This window comes from Siniperca chuatsi, linkage group LG9, assembly GCF_020085105.1.
Source record: "Siniperca chuatsi isolate FFG_IHB_CAS linkage group LG9, ASM2008510v1, whole genome shotgun sequence".
Classification (NCBI taxonomy): domain Eukaryota; kingdom Metazoa; phylum Chordata; class Actinopteri; order Centrarchiformes; family Sinipercidae; genus Siniperca; species Siniperca chuatsi.
In genome coordinates, this window is record NC_058050.1 from 4,294,042 (window position 1) to 4,316,976 (window position 22,935).

Here is a 22,935-nt window from a genome sequence, read left to right on the forward strand (position 1 = left end):
CTCCTCCTCCTTCTCTCCCGCTGCTTGTCTTCTTGAAAATCTCTTTTCTTGTTCACTGGCTCTTTACCTCTCCATCTTTCCTCCCTCCCATCTCTCCTTCCTCCTCCTCCTTCCTGCACTTTGCAGAGCGCCTCCAGCTGAATCATGTCTCTGCTTTCAGTTCGTGCAACTGATTTTTCATTTCTTTTTTTGACATTGGGAGGAAGACACAGCAGTCCAAGGTGAATAGTCTGGTTCAGTTATATTGTAAAGAAACGAGAAAACGATTGAACTGAACTGTACTAACAAGTATTGTCTGTGTATCCAAAGCCATCTTATTCCTCTAAGCCATAGAGCTCCATTGTTGTCCAAAAACTAATAACAGTCTACAGCCATGCTAGCAGCTCTGTGAGGCTGTACTAAGGCAGCTAAATGCTAATGTCAGCATGCTAACAGGCTCAAAATTGATAATGCTAACATGCTGATGTGAAGCAGGTGTAGCGTTTACTGCTCAGCAGTCTCTTGACATGGTTTTTTCCCCAGCTTATTGGTCACACACGCTAGTCCTGAACAAATGTACTATTTACTCCTGTTTGAGTTACGTTTGTGCCGACACATTGTTGGTTCTGGTATTTTTGTGGGATCTGTTGACTAAGAAAAATACAGAATGACCATATCCATTAAGATGTTTTGGAACATAGTTTAATAAGCTGACACAAGAGGAAACAATTCTTGGCTGAAATTCGAAGACAATCTAAGATTGGATTTTCTTCTCCAAAAGTCTCACGCCCAGGGCAGCTGCACAGAGCAGAAATCAAACCGGAAAAAATTTCTACTGTCAAACCTCTTTTCAACATTAAAAGCTCCAATCCCCCTCTGTGTCGACCAGCCTCCCTCATTCCCACTCTTTCCCCCATAAAAACTCCCACGCGTCCCACAGGCCTTCCCATTGTGTCCCACAGCAGAGTCTTTTTCCTCCCCAACCCGTCAGTATCTCCATCACTGACACAGAGCGGGAAGAAATACAGCAAACTTAGCAGTAGGGTGGCCCGAGCCACATTACAAAGAGCTAACAAATCCTCTCAATATTTACCTGATTAGGTTGGCCCTCTGGGGTGAGAGAGGGAGAGGCAGACAGACGGAGAAAGAGAGGGAGTCTTTATTTTAACTTACAGAGGGTGACAATGGTGCTGATGGGGCTGTGGCCCTCTAATAAGACCCCCTGTTGGTTTTGATGAGGAGTAATGGAGGGTGAAATGGGAGGAGATGGGGGGGGGTGATGAAAGGCTAATTCAAGACAGACAGTTGGTTTAGTCAGTTAAGGGCTGAAGGCCAGCAGAGGACAGGCAATGGTAGGTGTTTTTGGAGACTGAAAATACTAATATCAGCTCCAACCCAAGGAGACCGAACTGCGGCTTAAAGCAAGACGACATAACCTCTTACAAACCTCAGGCAGCTGTTTGCAGTGAAAAAAGCTGTAAAAACCCACTGTACACTACCTGCTCAGCAGCAAACAGCAGACAGACACAGTTAGAGACTAGCCAGTGAGCATAGTGGAGCATTTAGCAGCTAAAGAGCCAGATATTTCCGTCAGGAGTTGGTGGAGACCAAAAAAAGAGCTAAAAGAAGATTGACATTAACTGCTGAATGTATAAAAAAGCAACTGTTTGCTAACAAGTTCACCACATCAACTTAAAAGGTGATGATATATTAAGTTTATATATAGCAAGTTTATATATATCATACACCATGCTGTCTCTGTTTTCATCTATACATATTTATTAATTTTTATTGAAGTGTGGCATGATCTGTACATATAAGGAGCCAAAAGTACACAGACGTAGGGCTACCGTACAAGAGTAACCTTTCAGGCTTCAGCCAAACCAATGGCTGCGCAGCAAATATTAGATTTCAATTCAGAAACCTATCTTTCAAATTGAATTACTATGTCTTATGTTTAAAACGCTGTGGAGACATCAGACCCACTGGTTAATGGTCAAAGGGCTTGCCAAGACAAGACTGCTAGCTGCAGAGATGATTGGCCGGTCTCGCTTGGCTAGCAGTTCCTCACATCTCTGCAAACGTCGGAGCAAATTTTTGAGAAGGCATAATTTTGATAAATCGACCACATATATTAGAAAACTAAACAGTTCCTTTCTCAACTGAAAAAATAGCGAAACTTTATTTAGTGCCACAAAAACAGATCTAGGATGAAAACAGTATGAAACAAAAGCACCAATTTGAATGAAACTAATTTCATTCAAATTTTGAACAGGTTTTAGAGATATCCCTTTGACTGACAAAAGGACAAACATGTTAAGGGAAATATCAACAGAGAACAAGCAGAGGGGGAAAATGCATTACAACAAAGTCTTTGGAAGGTTAGAGGAAGAGCGAGCAAACAGAAGGCCAGACCTAAAAGAGCTGGATCTGGACTGGCAGGAAAGGGCACAGCAGGGTGTTTACTGAATATTAAACACCTAAGTCCTATATTTGCATTAAAACAACACTATTTTTAAACATTTCTTCCTTGAAGCAAAGCATATTTTCTTATGCAATAACTGCAGAGAGTGAGAAAGAAGGAAAAACTGAGTCAAAGCACCCAGAAAGATCTGATGATGGTAGATCTGATGATAAAAGACCACCAGAGGACAGGAGAGGGTATGGCTCAGTGCCTCCGGAATGTTTTTATATCACAAGTTCGGACTGTAAAACATCAACTTTGATTCTGGCTCTGAAACAAAACCTCATTTGAGCAAACTTTCGCTGTGAGGGGAAGGACAAACACTGGTCAGGTTGAGGGCAGGATTAAAAACTGGATTTGATTTCAAAATGCTGACAGAGAAGAGGAGGAGAGACGACGGAAGTTTGATCTCATCTGATTAGACGACTTTATGGGAAATGTAATGAAGGAAGACGATAAAAAGACGATAAAAGTTTATAGTTAGTTTGTTTTGCTTTGTTTCAACAAGAAAAAGATGCCTGACTGCTGATTAATAAAAGCTGTGTGACTTCGCCATCACCTATCTCAGAGACATCACTGGATGATTTCACTCTCTACATTATTAGTTAGTTCAATATACTGTAAATTTGTGCTTTGTAGTCTTACAAAATGCTCTAGTTTGAATTTGCTGTAGTCAATTCAAACATAAATCTGAGGGGACGATTAATAGGTTAGGAAAGAGGAAAACATTTACTTTTCTCTAAACTTTTATTTTATTGTGAAATACCAGATCATTTGAGCTCATTAGGCTAATCTAAAACTTAAACAATATGAGAAGGGACCGTCACTCTCAACATCACGGGTTGAAATATGCACCAAATATACAAAGGGTAGTGAGTAGACATTGCTTTGCTTTAAAGGGTCACAAGCCAAAGTTGGGAACCACTAGTCTAGAAGTTTTTCTAGAAGTATTGATGATCTAAACTTTGGGGGTGCCTTTGCCAGTAGTCAAACACTACTCTAAATGAGCCACAAAACTCGCTCCAGAGTATTTTATTTTATGTTTTATCGTTTTATGCTTTGTTCTAGTGTTGTGTTTTATACTTAGAAGGTGTTTTGTTACCACATTTGTTCTACGTGTTGCATGTTCTCGTGCTGCTTTTACTGTATGTTTGGGTGAGCTAAAGACAATTTTCCACTGTGGTGAACAATGCACTATGTATTCTTTTATTCTTCTATTGTCTTCTATTTTAATGGTATTATAAAATCACTGCATGCTCAGACTGCAGACACTGTAAAATGTGGCTACACTGCGTGACATTGCACACTTGTTCTTATGATAGTGAAAGATGACTTTGTGACTTTATTTTAATACCCCTTAGATCGTGTCATGTGACATTTCTTTCCCTTTCTGGCGGCTCCGTTTGGGGTTGGTGAAGAGGTTCATCCATCACTGGGAAGTTCAAGTTTTTGTGAACAATGTGCTCAGTTCCTACTGTTTAAGAGATGCTTTTTATACTTCAATCTCAAGTTCTGACTCATCACTGCCTGTATGTGGATTTACTGCCAGTATCTATACCAGCACCAGTTAATGATGATTGAAATAACTTAATTATTTGGTCAGTTGAATTTATTTTAAGACATGAATATTTTCTAGTTCAACTATTCATAGTTTCTATAAATTGTTATGCATTTGTACACTGGGCAGAATACTGACACCCTGCTGCTACAGTCGGTCTTTCACTGTCACTGTTGATGTCTGGCTTTGCTGCTGTGCTGCTGATTGAGAGCATGTGACACACACTATGAAAAATAAAACCAGTTATGAAGACTGGATGTCTGTGCTGCAACAGGTTCATCATGTCTGAAAGATTTGGCAACTCAGCAGCTGCGGATAGACAATCTAATAAAATAAATAAAGTAGATAAGTGAAGAAAAAAATATTGATTGTACAATCCAGGCCACCTCCATCTGAAAACACACACATTATTGTATTATTTTAGGTCAGATGCTTTTTGTCTTTTATCAGCCATCCTCCTAGATTTCCCTGAGGCATCCAGTCCTCTGCACCATATTAAAAAACAAACCAGCTTAAATAAATTATCACTGCAATAGCTTCCATTATGCAGATGGACCCATTATAACTTTATTAGTAACCACAGTGGGGAGAAAACTGTTCCATTCAATCAGCCATTAAGGCTAAATCCCTCAATTTGAAAACTGAAAAAGGATTTGAAAACATTTCGACATAATTGGTGTTCTCTATTTGGCATTAGAAGAATCTGACCAATTCAAACCATCATATTAATGTTTAGATACTTTCAGACATTTTGTCGGGTGAAGTTTTTCCAGGGTTTAGGCCAAGTGGGAAGGCAAGAAGAGCGAGAACTGTACCAAGTATTTCTGAACAAATGATCACAAAAGCAATGTCTTGTACCGTATGAGTGTGATGCTGCATGACGATTCCTGAAAAGGACTGCAGTTTCTACCATCCAAAACAATTGTTTTGAGCAAAATATTAACACCTAATTTACTAATTTTCTCTTTGCTTGTCCCATTTACGTTTCATTTTCTGCAGAGCTGTCTATCTCTGCTGTCAACAGACTGTGCTATCATATTTAAAGAGAGGCTGGTTAACACTGAAAATGACCCAATCAGCATGGATCTCTGGATACGACTGGGACCAAAACCCATTTGAATAAACCCCTGCGTCCCTGGAGAGCACTCACAATATCATAAACTGCAAACCAATTACCGGTATGCAGATGTGGCCCTCGCTCACAGTTACTACAACCATCAGCCATCGAGGGAATGCATTCATTGAAAGCTCCTCAACTTGTGACCCTGACAGGAATACAGTATATAAGCTGAAAAGATGCTCAGATTGCCCTCAGGAGAGGCTGACACATGGATTCATCTTGATGCACTAAATTCCGAAAAATAAAGTGGATATTTGGTGGTTACCTCCACCAAAGAGGTCGTGTCAGTTAGTTTGCTTGTAACTCAAAAGAGATTCCTACAAAGGTTTGGTGAGTAGACTGAAGTTTGGTGGACAAATCAGTCTCAGGGCTTGGTCACAGCAACATTTCTAACAGTGAAATGTATGCCCGAAATCAATTCATTTCAATGGAATCACTGCAGTCAGTGAATTGGCTGGAAATGCAATCACATACAGTTCAAAATCGGTGACTTTGACACATAAATTTGCACCATTGCTAAGCAAACTAAGCTTGCTCTGTTTATATATAACACATCTTGTAAATGTACATAGTATAATGGTAATCATACATTCTGAAGGGTCCCAGTATTGAAAATAATTGGCTCTGTGCAGGAAATGCCTCCACCTTGTTCATTATGAAAGGGACAATGTACAGCGAGCTGGTCATTATTGTGAAATTAACCCTGACGTCGGGGTCTAGAATCACCCTGAAGGGGTTCATTTCGCAATACTGACCGGCTCGCTGTACGTTATCCTGCTTATTACATGGATACTTACTAAAGAAATAATAATAATTTGACACTAAATATTGATTTAAAAATGATTTAAAAATGTTTTTTTGACACAGGACTTCTTTCTGCGGATTGATATGATTGGACTCAAAAGTCTATGATCAGAACTGCGTCCATAGCAACGGTCTGTTATTCATAGCAGCGGTCTGCTCTGCAGAAATAATAGACCATAGAATGCCGTAATTGACCAATCAGAATCGAGTATTGAACAAAGCTGTGTAATAATTTCTTATAATTTATCATATAATTTATCAGCACAACTTATTGTGTATTACTTCTTACACAACATCAAGTAGGAGAATAGTTGTCATTTAACAGTTTAGGTTTAGGTGTATTAACTCTATATAACGTCTACACAATACTGAGATAAATAAATATACAGAATCCAAATGGCAGATAATTATAATGGAATTGTAAATTGTGGTCTAATAAAGGCTACTACAGACGATTTCCTTTCTGCAACTCTTTCAAAATACGAGCATAAAACATTTAGAGGAATTTGAGGCTGGCAAAGAGACAAAGACTGAGACAGAGAGAGATAGGCTGAACTGGTTCAATAAATCCTGTTAGCCCTGCCCACATAAAGATCAATAAAAAACCTGATGATCCTACACGTATGTGTGTTTGCATGTGTGTATGTATGTGTGCATGCATGTGTGTATCTGTTGTGAACCTAACTTAGTTACCCTGCAGCAAGACAACCACTGCCAAAAACAAATTTGTGCGTGTGTATGTGTGTGTCAACAATTGAATACGTTGGGCCAGCCTACCTTTGGCAAAAACAAACTGTGTGTGTGTGTGTGTGTGTGTGTATTTATGTGCGTGTGTGTGTGTCTTTTCTCCCGACCTTCTCGGCAGTCGTAAATTTCCTGTGTGTTTTACCTCTGGCCTGATTCCATGACCCCATGCTCTTTGACTTGGAAGTGATCCCTAATACTGTGAAAGTATAAGAGTGTATATGAGTGTGTTTCCATGATTTGGTCATGAAATCTAAAATGGATACAAACTGCTGTTGGTGCTCAAACCTTCCCTTAATTACATCAAGCTGCAGGACACACACACACACACACACACACACACACACACACACACACACACACACACACACACACACAGTGTATTAGACCTGGCTCGGCCAAGTCGTTTCCATACTGGCAAATGTTAGAAGGTTCTGACTCATTCTCTCACTCAGTTTCTCCTCCACCTCCTCTCATTTTCTCTGTCCACCTCTCGCTTCTTCTCTTTCTTTGTTTCTGTCTCTCTTTCATTTCCTGCTGATCGTTTCTTGCTTTCTTTTCCTCTCCATCACTCTTTATCTCCTTTTCAGTTCCCTTGCTTTCTCTTTCTTTCAAAATCTGACTTTTTCTGCCACAAACATTCAGAATATTTAGACCCTCTCTTTTGTCCTATCTTTCTGTTTCTCCGACACACACCCTCGTTCCTTCCCTCCCTCTGTTTTCTCATGTGTTTCTCCGAATATGGTCCTCAGCCCTGCAGCTCCAGAGGAGGAAGCGATTTATGACTCTTATGCTGTCAGATCCCATTTGTCAGAGGGACAGAAGAGCCAGTGCTGGAGATGCCGCAGATACCTTCAAAATCACAATTCACACAGTTAAACTCACAGTTAAAATCTAACAAAATGAAAGCAATCATAAAGGTGTGTTTTTGTCTCGCTTTATGCGAATGAATTTGACCACTGGAGTGTTTTTGCAGACTCTTGAAATGACAATTTGAGACATTTGCTGTGGCTAAACTAGCAACAGACACAGACTCTGTAAGTGTGCGTGACAGCTCAGACTAATTTCTCTTACTCTCCTCCAGATCGTCTTATTTTTGCTCCTCTGCTCTGTACATTCACGGTGACCTTTAACTTCAGGATAAGCACACACACATTTTTTGCTCAAATTGAAACCTTTTTAACTTCAACGGATGCATTTTTACCTCAGTTTGCACTACTAATCTCTAGCTTCTCACTACCAACTGAACATTTGGACATTCATCCTGAAGCTACAGGACTACATGAATGTACGAAATGTTAAAGGGATACTCCAGCAATATATTATTGCAATTCCATAAAATTGGGGGACTTGCAAGAAAAAGACTTTTATGAGAATGATCAAAATCGAAGCAGCAGAGAATGAGATCTCCTGACATTTACTCCCAAATATAGTTCAAGTTTTAAAAACACTGGATCCTACTCTTCCCATAATGCAACTCTGTAGAATTTTTTCATTAGACCCTCCCTGCCTGGTAAAAGCCTACATCTTTCAAACTCCATGACCCCATTTTGTAACACAGGCTTTCCGTTTAACCTTTGTAGCCTCCAAGCCCAATTAGATAGAGATATTGTAATCCTTGATATTGTTATTTTCTGTAGTTTGATTTATAGTTGTGCACTAAAGGGTTACATATAGCAATGGAGCCTACGCACATAGCCACCGAAGCTACGCCACAGCTGATGTTTGCCTCCACAGCAGCGTCTACAAAGATACCTCATGGGGACCGCAAGAACTGTCATTTGCTGCTTTGTTTTCTCCGACATGTTTCTGACGCCAGTAGAGATTGTTGAGCGTTAAGACAACGTTAAGGAAGTTATCTTTTCCTTTTCAGTAAAACACGTGTGGCAAAGACATCTGCTGCAACAGGGTGTTCCTGCAAAAGAGAGGCTTCCTCTCAGTGAAACGTCCGTGAATAAATAAAGGTTTAAAAATAAAAATAAATTTGCCGCTCTATATGAATGAATGAATGTAGACACGGTCCTGTCGCTAGTAATGAGACAAGACGAATAGGTTACCTGGATGTAACTCCAGTTATAAAAGAACATACATAGGCCTCCGTCACTCTTTATCACAAAGTAAATGAAAGAATATAAACACAGTTCGTGTGTGGAATATAATTAAAGCAGGACACGGCCTGGTCACATATGATACATCTGTCTAGTGTTGCGGAGGTGCCATAAATGAGTGAAATCCAACGCTGAACTACAAATCAAAACCTACGCTGTAGATATCTAAGGTGGGACTCCTGTTAATCCCTTTGCTTCAGGCGTAAATCTGGTTTAAAGTGAAACACACACCGGACATGTCACATAGCAATGTGCCATGTGACGGGCAGCAACTGACAGAAGACATAGTCACGATACAGCATGTGATAAGACTGCTGCTTTTGTGGAGAGTTTCCGCATGTTGAAGCTAGGAAATTTGACGGTGGCAAATCAAGACGCTGGTGTGTGTGTGTGTTGCCTTTCAGTTTTTCCAGAGGTACAGTACAGAAGATACTACGCAACTGTTTCACCAGGCTGAATAGTACTCTTAGTAGCATTAGTAAGTACTGTTAAACCAGATTTGTAAAATGTGTGCTTTCTGAACAGGTGCATGTACAGTTTGTAGAGCAGAGCAGAGGGTTTGTACTTACTTGTTTTAGTAATGAAAATGTTTTTGATAGTCTTTATTATGATGTCAATTTGTAACGTGAATGTATTAATCATATTTAATTTAAAGTTCAAATATACTTCATGTCATTTATTAAAAAAGTATCCATTCAAGCACAGTTTAAGCACTACTGCTGTAAAAATATTGTTTTAGCGCAAGTATGGGGAAGAAAATGAAATGATATCTATCTATAATCACTTCATTCTTAATCTCTCTAACAGCTGTAGAAAGTGTTGAGGCAGGTTATCAGTAACATGTAATCAGTTGCATTCAGAAAGGTAAGCTTCCCGGCCCTGCAGGTACGAATTTCTGTCTGTAGGAAAGAGATACGACAGGCTGGTCTGAGGTCAGTAAACAGCACTTCAAAGGGTCATGAGTTTTACTGCAGAGGGCTAAAGGTCCAAACATTCATCCCGCTGTAATTGAATTGGCCTGATGTGTGAAGCAGCTCCAGTTCAGCTGCACGCACCAACATACAACACTCACAAATATAGTAGTGTAATATATAATATACACTGGGAACACACATGAACTCACAGTTTCACATGCGCACACAAACTCGGTCACATGTGTAATCAGACACACGATCATGTCTAAACACACACACACACACACATACAGAGGAACATATTGGTCCTCATCTGTGCCAATGCTCCATTGACCTATATTGGGCTTTTTCCCAGCAGTCAAAGCCTCTCAGTTTCTCTCCAGCTCTCGTCTGACTGACTCTCAAGAGGTTCTTCACTGCTACTATCTGCTGACTGAGGCCCAAAATCTGCCCTAAATATCTGGATCATGTTGTCCGCTTAGCGAGAGTTTTTTCAACAGCGCTGTGTGAGCATTGCTCCATTTCCCTCTCAGTCAACACTTGTAATCTGTTGATTTGATACAGAACTGTGATGATTTTTTTCTGCTTCCCGCTCAGTCACTGGCAATTCTAAATATTTCTAACAATCATTTTCTAACAGTCAGAACTGATGTTATTGATGAGCAAGTTTGCATAAACAGTGAATATGGCAAAATGCAAATTAGGGAAGAGGATTTTTTTTTTAGAATATAATGTGATGTATTTAAGCTAATAATTTTTTTTTTTACATGGAAATTACAGGTCCAGTGTGTATCATTTAGGAGGAGCTATTGGCAGAAATGGAATATAATATTTCTAAGTATGTTTTCTTTACTGAATCGTTGTTTTCGTTACCTTAGAATAAGATGTTTTTATCTACATAGGGAGAGGGTCCCCTTCCACAGAGGCCGCCATGTTGAACCACCACGTACTTATACACTACCATGTACTTGTACTTAATTTATCTTAGCTGTATTATAGTGTATTATATTTTGATTTGCTCAGTACTTCTATTCCTGTGTGCATTGACGTGACGAAAGCTGTAACGAAAGAGTTTCCCCTCGGGGATCAATAAAGTATTTCTGATACTGATTTCTGATTCTGATTTTTCTACAGTAGCCCAGAATGGACAAACCAAACACTGGCTCTAGAAAGGGCCGTTCCCTGTTTTCGCAAGTTCGCGGCCCCCGTAGTTTCTACACACTTGGAAGGGGAGGGTGAGGCGAGCAGTATTCAAATGGTTGCAATCTGCAATTTCACCGCTAGATGTCACTAAATCCTACACACTGGACCTTTAATACACTGTGTGGGATTCAGTCTATACAAGTATCTTTATTTATATCTTGCACTGCACTGTAATTTGTATTCTCCTTTTTTTATCTAGCTTACAAGCTAGCTAGCTCAGACAGCTATTGTGAGTGACTAGTGTTAGCATGTTTCCGGCTGGCTAAAGTATTAGCGTTTAGCTCGCCAGCTGCAGAAGTTCACCAACTGACCAACTGCGAGTTGTTAGCAAGCTTCTAGCACCGCATATTTCTTGAAGACACAGAAAAACTTTGCTGTGCCACTGTCAGGTGTGACCAGGGCTTTAACTGTGGCGTTGTTTGAATTAGCTGTTTATCACCCCCCCTTTGGTGGGGTGGTCCGCCTAAATAAAAAAAAAAACAACATAATTTTTGATCTTGAAACCCTTGCAATGAATCTGGACATAAACTTTTCAAGGATTTACAAAACTGTTGGGCTCCCAGACTGCTTTGAAGGCAGGGAGACACCATATTTTCAAGGTTTACTGTAGATGGAATACTCCCTACTGCTGTGCATTGTACCTGAAAAAGGCTGCTGTCAAATAACAATCTTCAACTATTTTGATTAATTTAATTAAACTCATGATGCGACTTTTAACATGGGGGAGGGGGGTGGTGAAAGGTCGGCTAGGATCAGATCCATGGTCACTACATCAGGTGAATGGGATTGGCCCACACGGTAGAGAGCAGAGTGAGCAGAGGGTGGAGATGCTGTGGTCTGCTCCATATAACCGTCAGGTGAGGGAGGTCATAGGGTCATAAAGGGTGGGAAGGCTGGGGACATAAACAGCTGTACATGTTTTTTCAGAACAAGTAAATCTGGGCTGTCTTGATGTTTTCTGAGACATTCAGCATCTCATTCAGCATTTCAAATGTTTTGTTTTAGTTTAGACTGAGATGTGTCTGATATTTATGTGTGTAGCTGTTGGCAGGGTGAGTCACGCCGATATTTTCTCCGGTCAGAAGGCTGGTCGCCACTGTGCATAAATTTGCATGATAATCTGTGCAGCTGTTCACTAATTGGAGGTCTCTTCTCACTGATTGGTTGGTTCATTTGTTTCATGATTATGGGGAAATGTATGTAAAATCTCTCCCATTCTGAAATGCAAAGCCTGTGTTTATGTAAATGATAGCACAAACATGAAAAAAATGAAATAAATCAGCCTCAGATCTGACATTTTTGGTCTCATCAGCCTGTGATATGCACTGTATTCGAGGTGTTTTCTTTGAGATAAAATTGCTGTGAAAGCATTTTCCCTCAGCCAAGCCTAGAGCGGGTGTATAAATTGATCTTCATGGTATGATGGATTTCTTTCTGTACGGATGTTGACCATCAGTACAAAATGGCGGCTGTAGAAAGAAGTCTTTTTTGCTTTTATTTTTTTTTGTTCTCAGGGTCTGACACCTAAACCTGATATTTACAGTTGATGTTTTTGGCATTTACTACCATCTCCACCTCATTGTAATGCTAATGAAAGTATCTCAAGGTGATACATCTTCGACATTTAGCCAATTATCAGCAGGAGTAAGAAACTCCACACAGCATAGTGGATCTATCACTAATAGCAGTTAGTAAAGGCTTTAACCAGCATTTAAAATGGCAAACTTTTGCAGAAAAATCAATGGATTTCAATAGAATCACCACTATCTATGGATTCGGTCACAGGGATTAAATAAATCTCCAAAAATTTTTTGTGTCAGGTTCAACTTTGGTGAACTTGGCACGTGAATACATCGACCGATAGCAGTAGACAGTACTGACCTTTGAAGGAACAAAGAGCTGCAGAGTCCAAAATGGAGGACGCTGTCGTAGCTTATTAGCTGTGTTGCATCATCTACTTTTATTTAACCTCCTCTGTATATAGTATAACAAAACAAAAGAGGAATGGTTTGCAGACAGTTATGAGACAGAAGTTGATGGTACAAATATGTCTTTTAACAAAACTAAGCTTGCTAACTGACAGCTTGCTAGCTCTGAGAGCTTTTTTTTTTTTAACTTCCTCAATAACTCTATTGTATGAAATGCAAGGGGGGAGTAAACAGCTCAGTAATGAGAAAAAATAAAGGTCGCAGAGCTATTGTGACTGACTAGCGCTAGTATATTCCCATCCTGCTAGCGTGTTAGCGGTTAGATCGCCAGCCACAGTAGTTCACCTAGCCCTGCGAGTAGTCCCTATGCCACCATTTTTTGAGGAAGCGTGGATGGATTTCACTGTGCTACTTTTTGGTGTGACCGGACATTAACAGTGTTAAACAGTGTTAGGGTGGATTTTAAGAGCACACGAGAGGGAACAGACACGGAGAATCACGGAGGGGAAAATGTTTCAAGGGGAAAGAAAAGCAGATGAATCAATTTTCATCTAAAGGCAGACAGGAAGTAATTCTTACTGCAGATTGTTTGGAATTGATCCCTTCATATTCCATTCAATTTATATTATGAACGACATCAGCTCCACAATAATACAGTATTAGGAATCAGAAAAGCTATCTGATAAAGCACACATCACCCTTCCCCATCTGCAGCAGCTCTTATCCTGAACCCGTCATGCTGATGTGATGTGTTTTTTTAAACTCAAGTGTAGCTGTTCTCATCACAGATGCCCTGTGATGGTTGACTTTCAGATGCATTGGCAGAGGGCTAGTTGAGCTGGAACTACTCTGTGGCTTACACCATATTTTCATAAATGATTCTCTTAATCCGTTTGACTTTTAACCTCCACCTAGATTCGTCACCACGGCAACCCCATTGGCTCGAGTATTGAGGAAAGTCATTACTGCAGTTTGTGGTTAATGCCTGGAAAGCAGGTCACATTTGAGAGTGTACATCAATAATGGGCAGCAGAGGGGGCAAAATATGAAAATAATATCAACTATACAATTTAGTGTTTGTATATGAGTGAGTCTTTGTCCGTGTTTACAAAACCTTGCATTTCACTTTCTTTGTATGTGTTCATGTATTTGCTCATGCTATAATATGTGTTTGTGTGTGCCTGTGTACAGTTTGTATGACAAAGGAAAACCAAATCTCACAAAACAAAACTGAATCTCAGCATACAGTCTGGCAAAAGAGGGGACATTTCCTCCTAACGCTCTCTTGTTAAAAATGACAATAATGCGCTGGTTTCTATTCTGCACTGAGTTTTTCCACATGTTCCTGACCAGCAGAGCAGAACACAAAATCTAGAGTTTCATGGAGCCTTGTACATCGAGTGACAGAACATTTTATCTTCCATACTGGTGTATGATTGCTCTGTAGAACCCACTGTGGATGCTGAAGAATATATTTATTATTGATTATACATGCAAAAGAATGACCCTGATGAAGCCTAACACAGCCATTTTGCCATTTTGTAAAATGCACATTTTTCAACAAGAACGTCAGATTTCTTTAGTACTTCTTTTGCTTTTTCTTGATTAACCCTTTGAACTCTAGACTGTTTTTACTGTGTGTGTGTGTCATTTATAGTCTCAAGGCAAAGCCACTACATGTCTTAGTGATATTGTTATTTACAGGATATGTTAGGTTAGTAGAGTGTCAGTGTTCCAGCAATATAAACACCATGTTGACGGTTGTATTAACAGCATAAAATAAATCCAATTTACATGTGGGAGGAATAGGTCTTGAGTTTTGGTCCTACAGTTCCCATCATACTTCGGGTTATGCAAACAGGTGTACAACAAGTACAATGTTGCCATGGAGTTAGTAAGTTACCGGTTTACCTTTGATACTGAAGAAAATGTCTAAATTTGATGATTATGAGGCAAGCTCTGAAGTTATAAGGAGTGTCCCTTCTATATGATATCTTAACATATTTATGGAGGTTTAGTGTTAACAGACATTAGAAGTCCTGCAATCACTGGAAAAAGTAAGTTGCACTGATCGCAGCAGCATGTGTATGACATCTATGAGTTCAGGTTTGACTAAGTTGTGAATCTGAGAAGAATTGGTGCAAGTTTTGATGCGGATGAAAAAGATTAGTGCAACTTGGAGGACTACTTATGGCCTGTATATTGCTGAGTGGTAGTGGCTTGTTTTGTTAATGCAGTGTGCAGTACATGCTTTTGTCACTGGGTGAACGTGTTTGTTTATGTCGCTTCATACCTGCAGAAGACTCCCATGCCCTCCAGCAGGTAACACTGTCCCCCGTTGAAACAGTAGTTGGGCAGCATGTCGCAGGGCGAGCGGCAACTTCCGTTCACCATCTGGTAGCCCACACGACATCCACCCATCCCGTCTGACCCGTCCACCGGTGAGGCCGCTGGAGGAGCTACCGCAGGGACGTTTGGTACCGGAGCTCCTGCGCCAGGAAGTGCCGCTCCAGGTATGAAGGAGCCGGACCCGGGGACCCGGGGCCTGGAGCGAGCTGGAGACCCAGCGGGGAGCCGGAGGTCTTCGTCACTCTCGTAGGCGTCGGTTGTGGTGCTGTAGGTGTACTCATCAGCAGTGGGGGACACGCCAGCCTCGTAGGGTGTGAGGTAGTCGTAGTTGTCCGGCATCGCCCAGGAGGTCGGGTCACCACCTTGCAGCTCATGGGCCAGTGATGAAGGAGAGGGCGGGTCCAGGTCGAGGCTGCGCCCACGAGAGGCAGGGTCGAAGAAGTCCACATGGAGGACGTCAGGGTTAGAGGGGTTGGTGGCGGCCGAGGGTGGGGCAGTAGTAGTAGTGGTGAAAAGGTGATCCAGGTCAAACACAGCTGTGTCCTTGGCGTGGATCCAAGGCGGGTCGGTGTGTTGCAGACGCTCCTCCTCCTCCTCCTCCTTCTCCTCCTTCTCCTCCTTCTCATCGCCCTCCATGACTTCCGGACCCCGTGGGTTGCTAGGCAGCAGGTGCTCTGTCTCAGCTGAATCAGGGCTAAGCTGGGGCGGGGCTGCAACACCCACTTCCTCCGTAGGAACCACCGCTTCACCGAACATGCCGCTGCTCTGCTCCTCCTCCTCGCCGGCATGGGGGATCCGGCCCACCCTCGGGGTCACAGTGCTGATCATGTCGGGACTGGCTGAGATGCTCATCTCGTTGACCTTGACAGGCTCCTCTTCCTCATTAAGCAGGGAGGTAACATTGACCATGCTGTCCGGCTCTGTGGCATTGGTCCCGATAACGTTACCTACAAACACACACACACAAAAAAAGGTTTCTTAGTAAAAATATAACAACTGAAAAAGTGAGTTTGTTTTAAGGCTTTCACAGGAGAACTATGGCTTTTTAATTTATACTACTGGAGAGCAGTGTCTTTAATCATTACTCTGCATTATACATTTTTAAACCATGAAGGTGTTATGATTGTAAACCTTTCACCAAGCCTCTTGGACCATGATATGTGTTGTGAGACCCTGAGCACAAATGTGTGCATAGATAGTGGCCCCACTATGACCTGAATGAAGGCAAAAAACACAGATTTTTTCCTCTCAGATTGAAAAAGAAGCAGAGAAACATAGTGGCGAGGGAATTTCAGCAAATTTAATGAGGTGAAAATGGTTTCACTCAAAAAACAGACCACAGTTTGTATCGATCAGCTCAGGAAAAACTAGCTCTCAAATGGGCCAGTTACTGGAGTGCAGGGCTTGTCAGGGAGATGTCTATAGTTGAAAAGCAGCTGGTTTGATTTAAAGCACCAATATTGTCAAATACTCTCTCTGTATCATTAAAATAGATTGAGAAATTATTCAGGAAATTCAGAAATACCCTTGAAAATGTATAAAATATCTATAAAATGAAAAAAACATGAGAAAAACATGAGTTTGGGCATTTTACTCTGTTGACATTATATTTGTGGTGAATGGACTGTTTGTCCTCAATCTGGCACCATAGAGGATTTGAAAATGCAATTACTTTCAGTGTGTTCTGGACCCGGGGTTTTCATAGTCTGACACTGTGTTCTACAGCTTTAACTGTAGAAAAGTGTACTTCTGTGCAGCCAGCTGTAGAGAAGAATGCAGATCCCACACAGATGACCATGACATCAGAAGATGCAGCAACCATTACTATGAAAAATTCAACAATCGAGGGGCTGAAAATAAACTGGATGAGGACAAGAGAGGTGAAAACAGCACCACCCTTTTCTGAAAGGCTTGACAAATTAAAACAAGACGTGACTGGCCGTATACTTATCCTCTGGTCGATTACTTCATCCGAGGGCGGCTCGTTGAGTCATGCAAAAAGCTGCTTTACAGTCGCTCCCCCATTGGATTAAAGGAATAATTCACTAATGTACTTGAATGGCGAGGAGCTGGGATTACGGATTATGGGGTCGGAGAGGGATTTGGGAGACTGTGGGGGTGCCCTGCAGGGGTTAGGTGATGATCTTGAGGAGATCCAGCGTCTCGACAAGACAGCGTCTCGACAATTGTAAGAAAGCTGTGAATATGTGAAGATGACACAGAAACTGTTCATCATGACTGACAAATGAAAACGACAACAGTTTTTCTGATGTAGAGTTGAAATAAACCTTACAATAACACAAGCATTGTTTTTTTATCTACTGAAAGAAAATTAAACTAACATGATTTGTTGAGATTTATCTTTTTATTTTATAGACTAAATAATGTATCTATCCTGCTAACAAGTTTCTGTAGCCACAGCCTAAAACAGTTGGTCATGCCGGCATGCCACTTGTTACATAGCTGCAAGGGTGCTGATGATCAAGCAGCAGGTAGTAGTGGTGATGTGGTAAACTTTGTGGTAATCTTTTCACAGCTTTTAAGTGTTGGCAGACACACAACTGTACCTTTTCCATTTAGATTCAGCCTCTATAAGCCAAGTGAAATATGTGTTTATTAGTCTGTATTGTTTACGATGCTGCTTGTACATGTGGTATTTTGTTTGCTTGCCACACGGATTCAAGCAGCAGGTGCCATTTTGTGTGACATATACAAATGGAGAGGAAACCCGGGCCACTCCGCTCAAACTACGGCGAGTGGCCTGGGCCACGGTCACGGTCACTATGGGTTTTGGAGCGCACCTATCGACAGCTGTTTCTCCTGGTTGGAAAACAACCGATCCTATCAGAGCTTTGCAGGTAGGATTCAGAATGGGGACGTCATCTTCCTGTGCCAGAGTCAGCTATGGAGGCTGTTGTAAGTTGATGTTATCGTTATCCTACCAACCACTACTGCAGTTTCTGTGAAGATTCAGCCTGATTATCATGCTAACAGAATTCCACATAATAAACACATTAAAGAGCTCTGTTGCATTGGGTGACATGTTCTTTCACTGTCTGCACCACAGTGAGTTCATTTTATCCTGAAACAACTCCATGACTGCATTGTCAACCTGAAAGTCGCTCCATATCAGGCTTCTGCTTACGCTACTTTGTTAGTTTGATGAGCTGTGAGGAATAAACCACAATATCTGACTGCATAATAATAATAATCTGATTGCAAAGAAGGAATATGTTACCCGATGCAACGGTTCGGCTTTTTCATGTGTTTTTTGGACAACAATCATATCAGACTGTGGCTACACATACAATAGAGCTCAACAGTTACCGACCACTTTTTTAAAGGCTCCGGTTCTGGAAGTGAATTTCCCATTAATTCACTCCACTGATGTTTCAGAAAATCCTTATATAAAGAGTTTTAAGCCCTGGAACCAAGCCAACCAACTACGAGATGAATCGTGACCATAAATCATTTGATTCACAGCACACAAAAAAAAGATTGGAAAACAGAAAAAAAGGCAAAGATACAAGACTGTGTACATAATTATTTTAAGAGTGAAGGAGCTATGCATCCCATAAAACCATTGCAAATCATACCTTTCCAACAACTTCCAACCTAATGATAGTAATGCGCTTCTTCTTGAATATAACCTTTGTCATTATTATAGTGTTGTAGTGATTCTCTAAGAATACACAGCATGTCAGAAAGAGAAATCATTGTTGCTCTGTGGTAAACAAAACATAAACGAACGTAGAGTTCAGTGTTAGCAATAACTCACTAGCTAAACATGTTGTAAGTTGTTAGTGTGTAAATAAAGTTAAAGAAAAATCTCACTAGCTGTTTGTGGGTTCATGGGTGGGGTAAACACTTCCATGGTAACAGCTCACTCCACCAATCAGAGACGTCGCTGTAACACTGTAGGATTGTGGGTAGTGTAGTACTTCTCCATGAGATCATGAATAAAATGTGTTTTTCTTAAAACAAAGTTGATTTCATACACACTTGTGGCTTCTACAGGAGCATATACCTTTGTTTCACAATCTCATAGCTCGTGGCAAGTCTACCTTAGATGGTTACGACATTATGGATAATAATCAAAATCCTCTATTCAGAATATGAATGGGACTTTCATTTCTGGAACCTCACTGTTGAGCGCTGTACTTGTTAGCAAGACAGATCCATGTTGGTTTTAGTTTCTTGGGGAGTTGTTAATAATTAAAAACATCATCTGCCTCTACTCTTTCCTGCATTTCCCAGGATGCATTTAGACAGCCCACAGAGTGCATACCTTAACTGGAGCCATTCAGCTGAAGGCAATAATTGGGCTTCTTCCTCTTAGTTGAATACTTTAAAACTGATAGTGAAGCCAAAGACAATTTCTCACATAGTGGACAATAACTGTCCTAATTAAGTAACTAATCATTTTTGTTCATTTTAAGCCAAAAAAAACCTTTGTCTTTTATGGGGACTGAGGTCCTAGTCATTCCAGTAACATGACAAAATTATTAATAAAAATTGGTGTTTAATAAGACTAAAAAGTTTGGAGAAATCTTATCAACCTATCTTTAATTAAAGAAATGCTGAATTAACACCAGCGTTATATTTTAATATTCAGTCTGTGGCCTCATCACTGTCATCTACGCTCATGAAAAGGGTTCACATTTATACATTTTGGACAACATACATTCGTGCCTTAGGGTTTGGGGGGTAAATTCCCACCCTGATCCCCCACAGTGAATAAATGCGTGTACTTGGGGTCGTATAAGGAGCTTTGGTAAACAGCCTCCACTAAATGGCATATGTGAGGATCTTTACTGACTGAAGATAAACTCTGACCGTGACCCTCTGGGATTTTAATCTGTCCATCTCTAAATGTCTCCTCAACACTCAGTGAGCTCCATTTACACAGCCAGTGTTCATTATTTATCATGACCTCCACCAAAGTTTTATGACTTACATGACGTGATGTCTGATTTGGGAACAAACAGACATAAAAGGTTCACACCCTCAGTAAGGAGCAACAGTGTAATAACTTCATCACTTAAAAAAGGAAGCCAGAACTGCTTGCTGAGTAACACAATCTCTTCTACCTCTAGTTAGTGATTTCCATTTCACAAATGTCTTAAGATAGATCACATACCTGAACTTTAATCATTCAAGTCAGCTTTATTTGTAAGGGCCGATATATACAAAAATAAAAACACACTTTCTTATACGAAGACTGAGCTGTAATTCATTAGTTGTTACAGGAAAATGACACGTCACATTTCTGGCATCACAAGAATTTTCTGAAGTTGGTGTTTTGAGAGATCCTTCTGCATGATTGCATACATCTGCTGAGATTATTTAAAAAAAAATCTGTTTCATTTCAGTTCAGTTGAGAGATAAATGAGTTAATGAAAAGCAGGGAGTCAATTAATCCACTAGGAATTTCTTGAGTTGTACCGTAGGTTATACATTTAGCTGGACAGAACATTAAGGATGGGTGAAGAGCAACAGAGTAAGAGTTTTGTTGAGTAACTCTATAACAATATATCATGTGATTTAACTGCATTCTGGTCTATTGAGAGTAATATGAGATAACATATTGGTCTCTTTGCTTCTTCTTGGATGGATATTTATGCCTTTATTAGATTGAAAGTAGAGAGATGAGGAGAGCAAGAGACGGGGGAATGACGAAGTTCCCCGGTCAGATGCAAACCTGAGACGCTGCAAATCATGGTCTGCACCTTAACCCCCTAGGGCACCAGGTGAACCCTCTTTTTTCTCGATTTCTGTGATTGTGAACAGGCACTTGATTCGATGAACTGACATGCAAATCCCAGAAACTCCCGATTGAGTACCAGTAGAAGCACTAAAACATACACTATAGACCATTACAGGAGATATTAGCTCAGCTTCTATTTTCCATTTTAAAGAAATTAGTTCTACCTTTATATACAACACATTGTATATACTAAAATATTTCTTCCGCTGCTGCTGCAGGGTGATTGAATCTGGGGTGGGAACGTCTGCATGTTATTCCCTCTTCATCTACTATCAAAGTACCCTTGAGCAAGGCTTTTTTTCTACCAGTTGCTGCTTCTCTTGCCAGTAAAGAGGATCACATGGTTGAATTGTGTCAATGTATGTGTGAAACAGGACAGTGCTGAGAAAGAGCATGAACACTGATCAATAGATATTCTTCGCCAAAATAAACCAAGGATGCATGCATGTTATGGTGTCATCAATAGGCGTGAGGCTGTCACTTTGGCCACGAGGCGTTTGACAGGTGGACGGCTTCAGTTTATTGAAGGTTTTGTTTTGTGGTGCAGCAGCAGTGAGCTGCGTCTTTGAAGCCGGGGTCGTTCTGGGGCTAATCCTTCCAGCAGTACCACAATCCACTGCTGTTTAACACATCAACTGAGCAGCCCAAGGTAATATGCCAAAACCACGCTCACACACACACACACGCATAAAGAATAGGCTTTACTGTTACTACACAAAAGCATTTTACACACTAAATGCTTGATGCTCACCAGGAAATTAGAATTCAAGACCGTAAATGTGCGCCTCTCTCTTAAGCACACATAAAAACAATCATACTCCCCTTTGTTTGCTTTATCTCTCGCTTGTGTTTTCTGTCAATCACACACACACACACACACACATCTGACGACAATACACTCATTAAGTGACAGTTTCTCCAGATCAGCGCAGTGTTTGGGTGAATCTACTGGGAAAACCAGTCAGCCTTCAACACAATTAACTCCTCCTCCTCCTCCTGCTGCTGCAACGGGCATGAAGAATACAAACTGTACAGGCTGGAAAACAGACAGCAATGGCTGCCACACAACCAGAGAGAATGGCAGGGAGGAGAGATGGTGACGAGGGACAGGGAGATGTGACAAATCATGACAGAGAGAAGAAAGAGAAAAAGCCAGAGAGAAAAACCGAGGGAGGATGTGACAAAGTGAAGGATGGAGAGAGATGGTGAAAACGACAGAGGGAGAGTGACAGAGAGAGGGAGAGAGGATGGGAGATGCTTTCATGGTCTATGAAAGACTCTTGGACTTTTACTCCGACTCTGCCAGTCTGTCAGTAGCCGAGGGGGAAAACACTCTACAGAGATCTTCAATCTACTGTGTTCTGTCTAAAATCACTGCTCTCAAATCTCACGCCGCTTCAGCCGAGTTATATTACAGTATGATGCTCCTGGTGCAAGAGGCAACACTTGCTGAAGGCCACTGCATGACTCTTGTGCTAGGGTTGGGCAATCGTTTCAATTTTCATATCGTCCAGTCGTGGTGACTCGAGACTGCAGATAGGCGATCTGATTGCCAGGGGGCGGCAGGAGTAGGGGGGGGTGGGGGGAGTTATGGCACAGCACGCCAATGAAATGCCAGCATGGATGACTTAGTCTTAGTGTCAAAGAAAAACTTGTATACATCTTGTATATGGGGATATTATGAGTTTTAGCCAGATACAAATAAATACTAATTTATTTGCACACGTGCGGGTTCACCATCCCTCCGAGGCGGCAAAACTGTCCCAAGCTGGACTGAACTATTTATGGGTGAATAAACACATTTCTACTGTTAAAATATTTTTACTCTTAGTATTAGTAATAGTAGTAGAATATTTATTCAATTTTATTAAATAATTAATTCTCTGTTTAGCATTTTTAAAATTATTATTGATGTTAGAATTTAATTTGGATTAAAGATTTTGAATAATCATCTTGAGCATGGCTCAGCGTTTGAAGTAATCGAACCTTTAAGCTTT

At 40.8% G+C, this 22,935-nt stretch overlaps 1 protein-coding gene across 10 annotated transcripts in view; it reads right to left on the reverse strand.

Annotated features, from left to right (window-relative positions):
- Positions 1-22,935, reverse strand: part of cspg5a (chondroitin sulfate proteoglycan 5a) — a 59,854-nt gene that overhangs the window by 20,832 nt on the left and 16,087 nt on the right. For all 10 annotated transcript variants that reach the window (XM_044209557.1, XM_044209563.1, XM_044209560.1 and 7 more), the window contains exon 2: positions 15,116-16,118. In XM_044209557.1, coding sequence (XP_044065492.1) covers positions 15,116-16,118 — 1,003 coding nt within the window. The remainder of the gene's footprint in view (positions 1-15,115; positions 16,119-22,935) is intronic.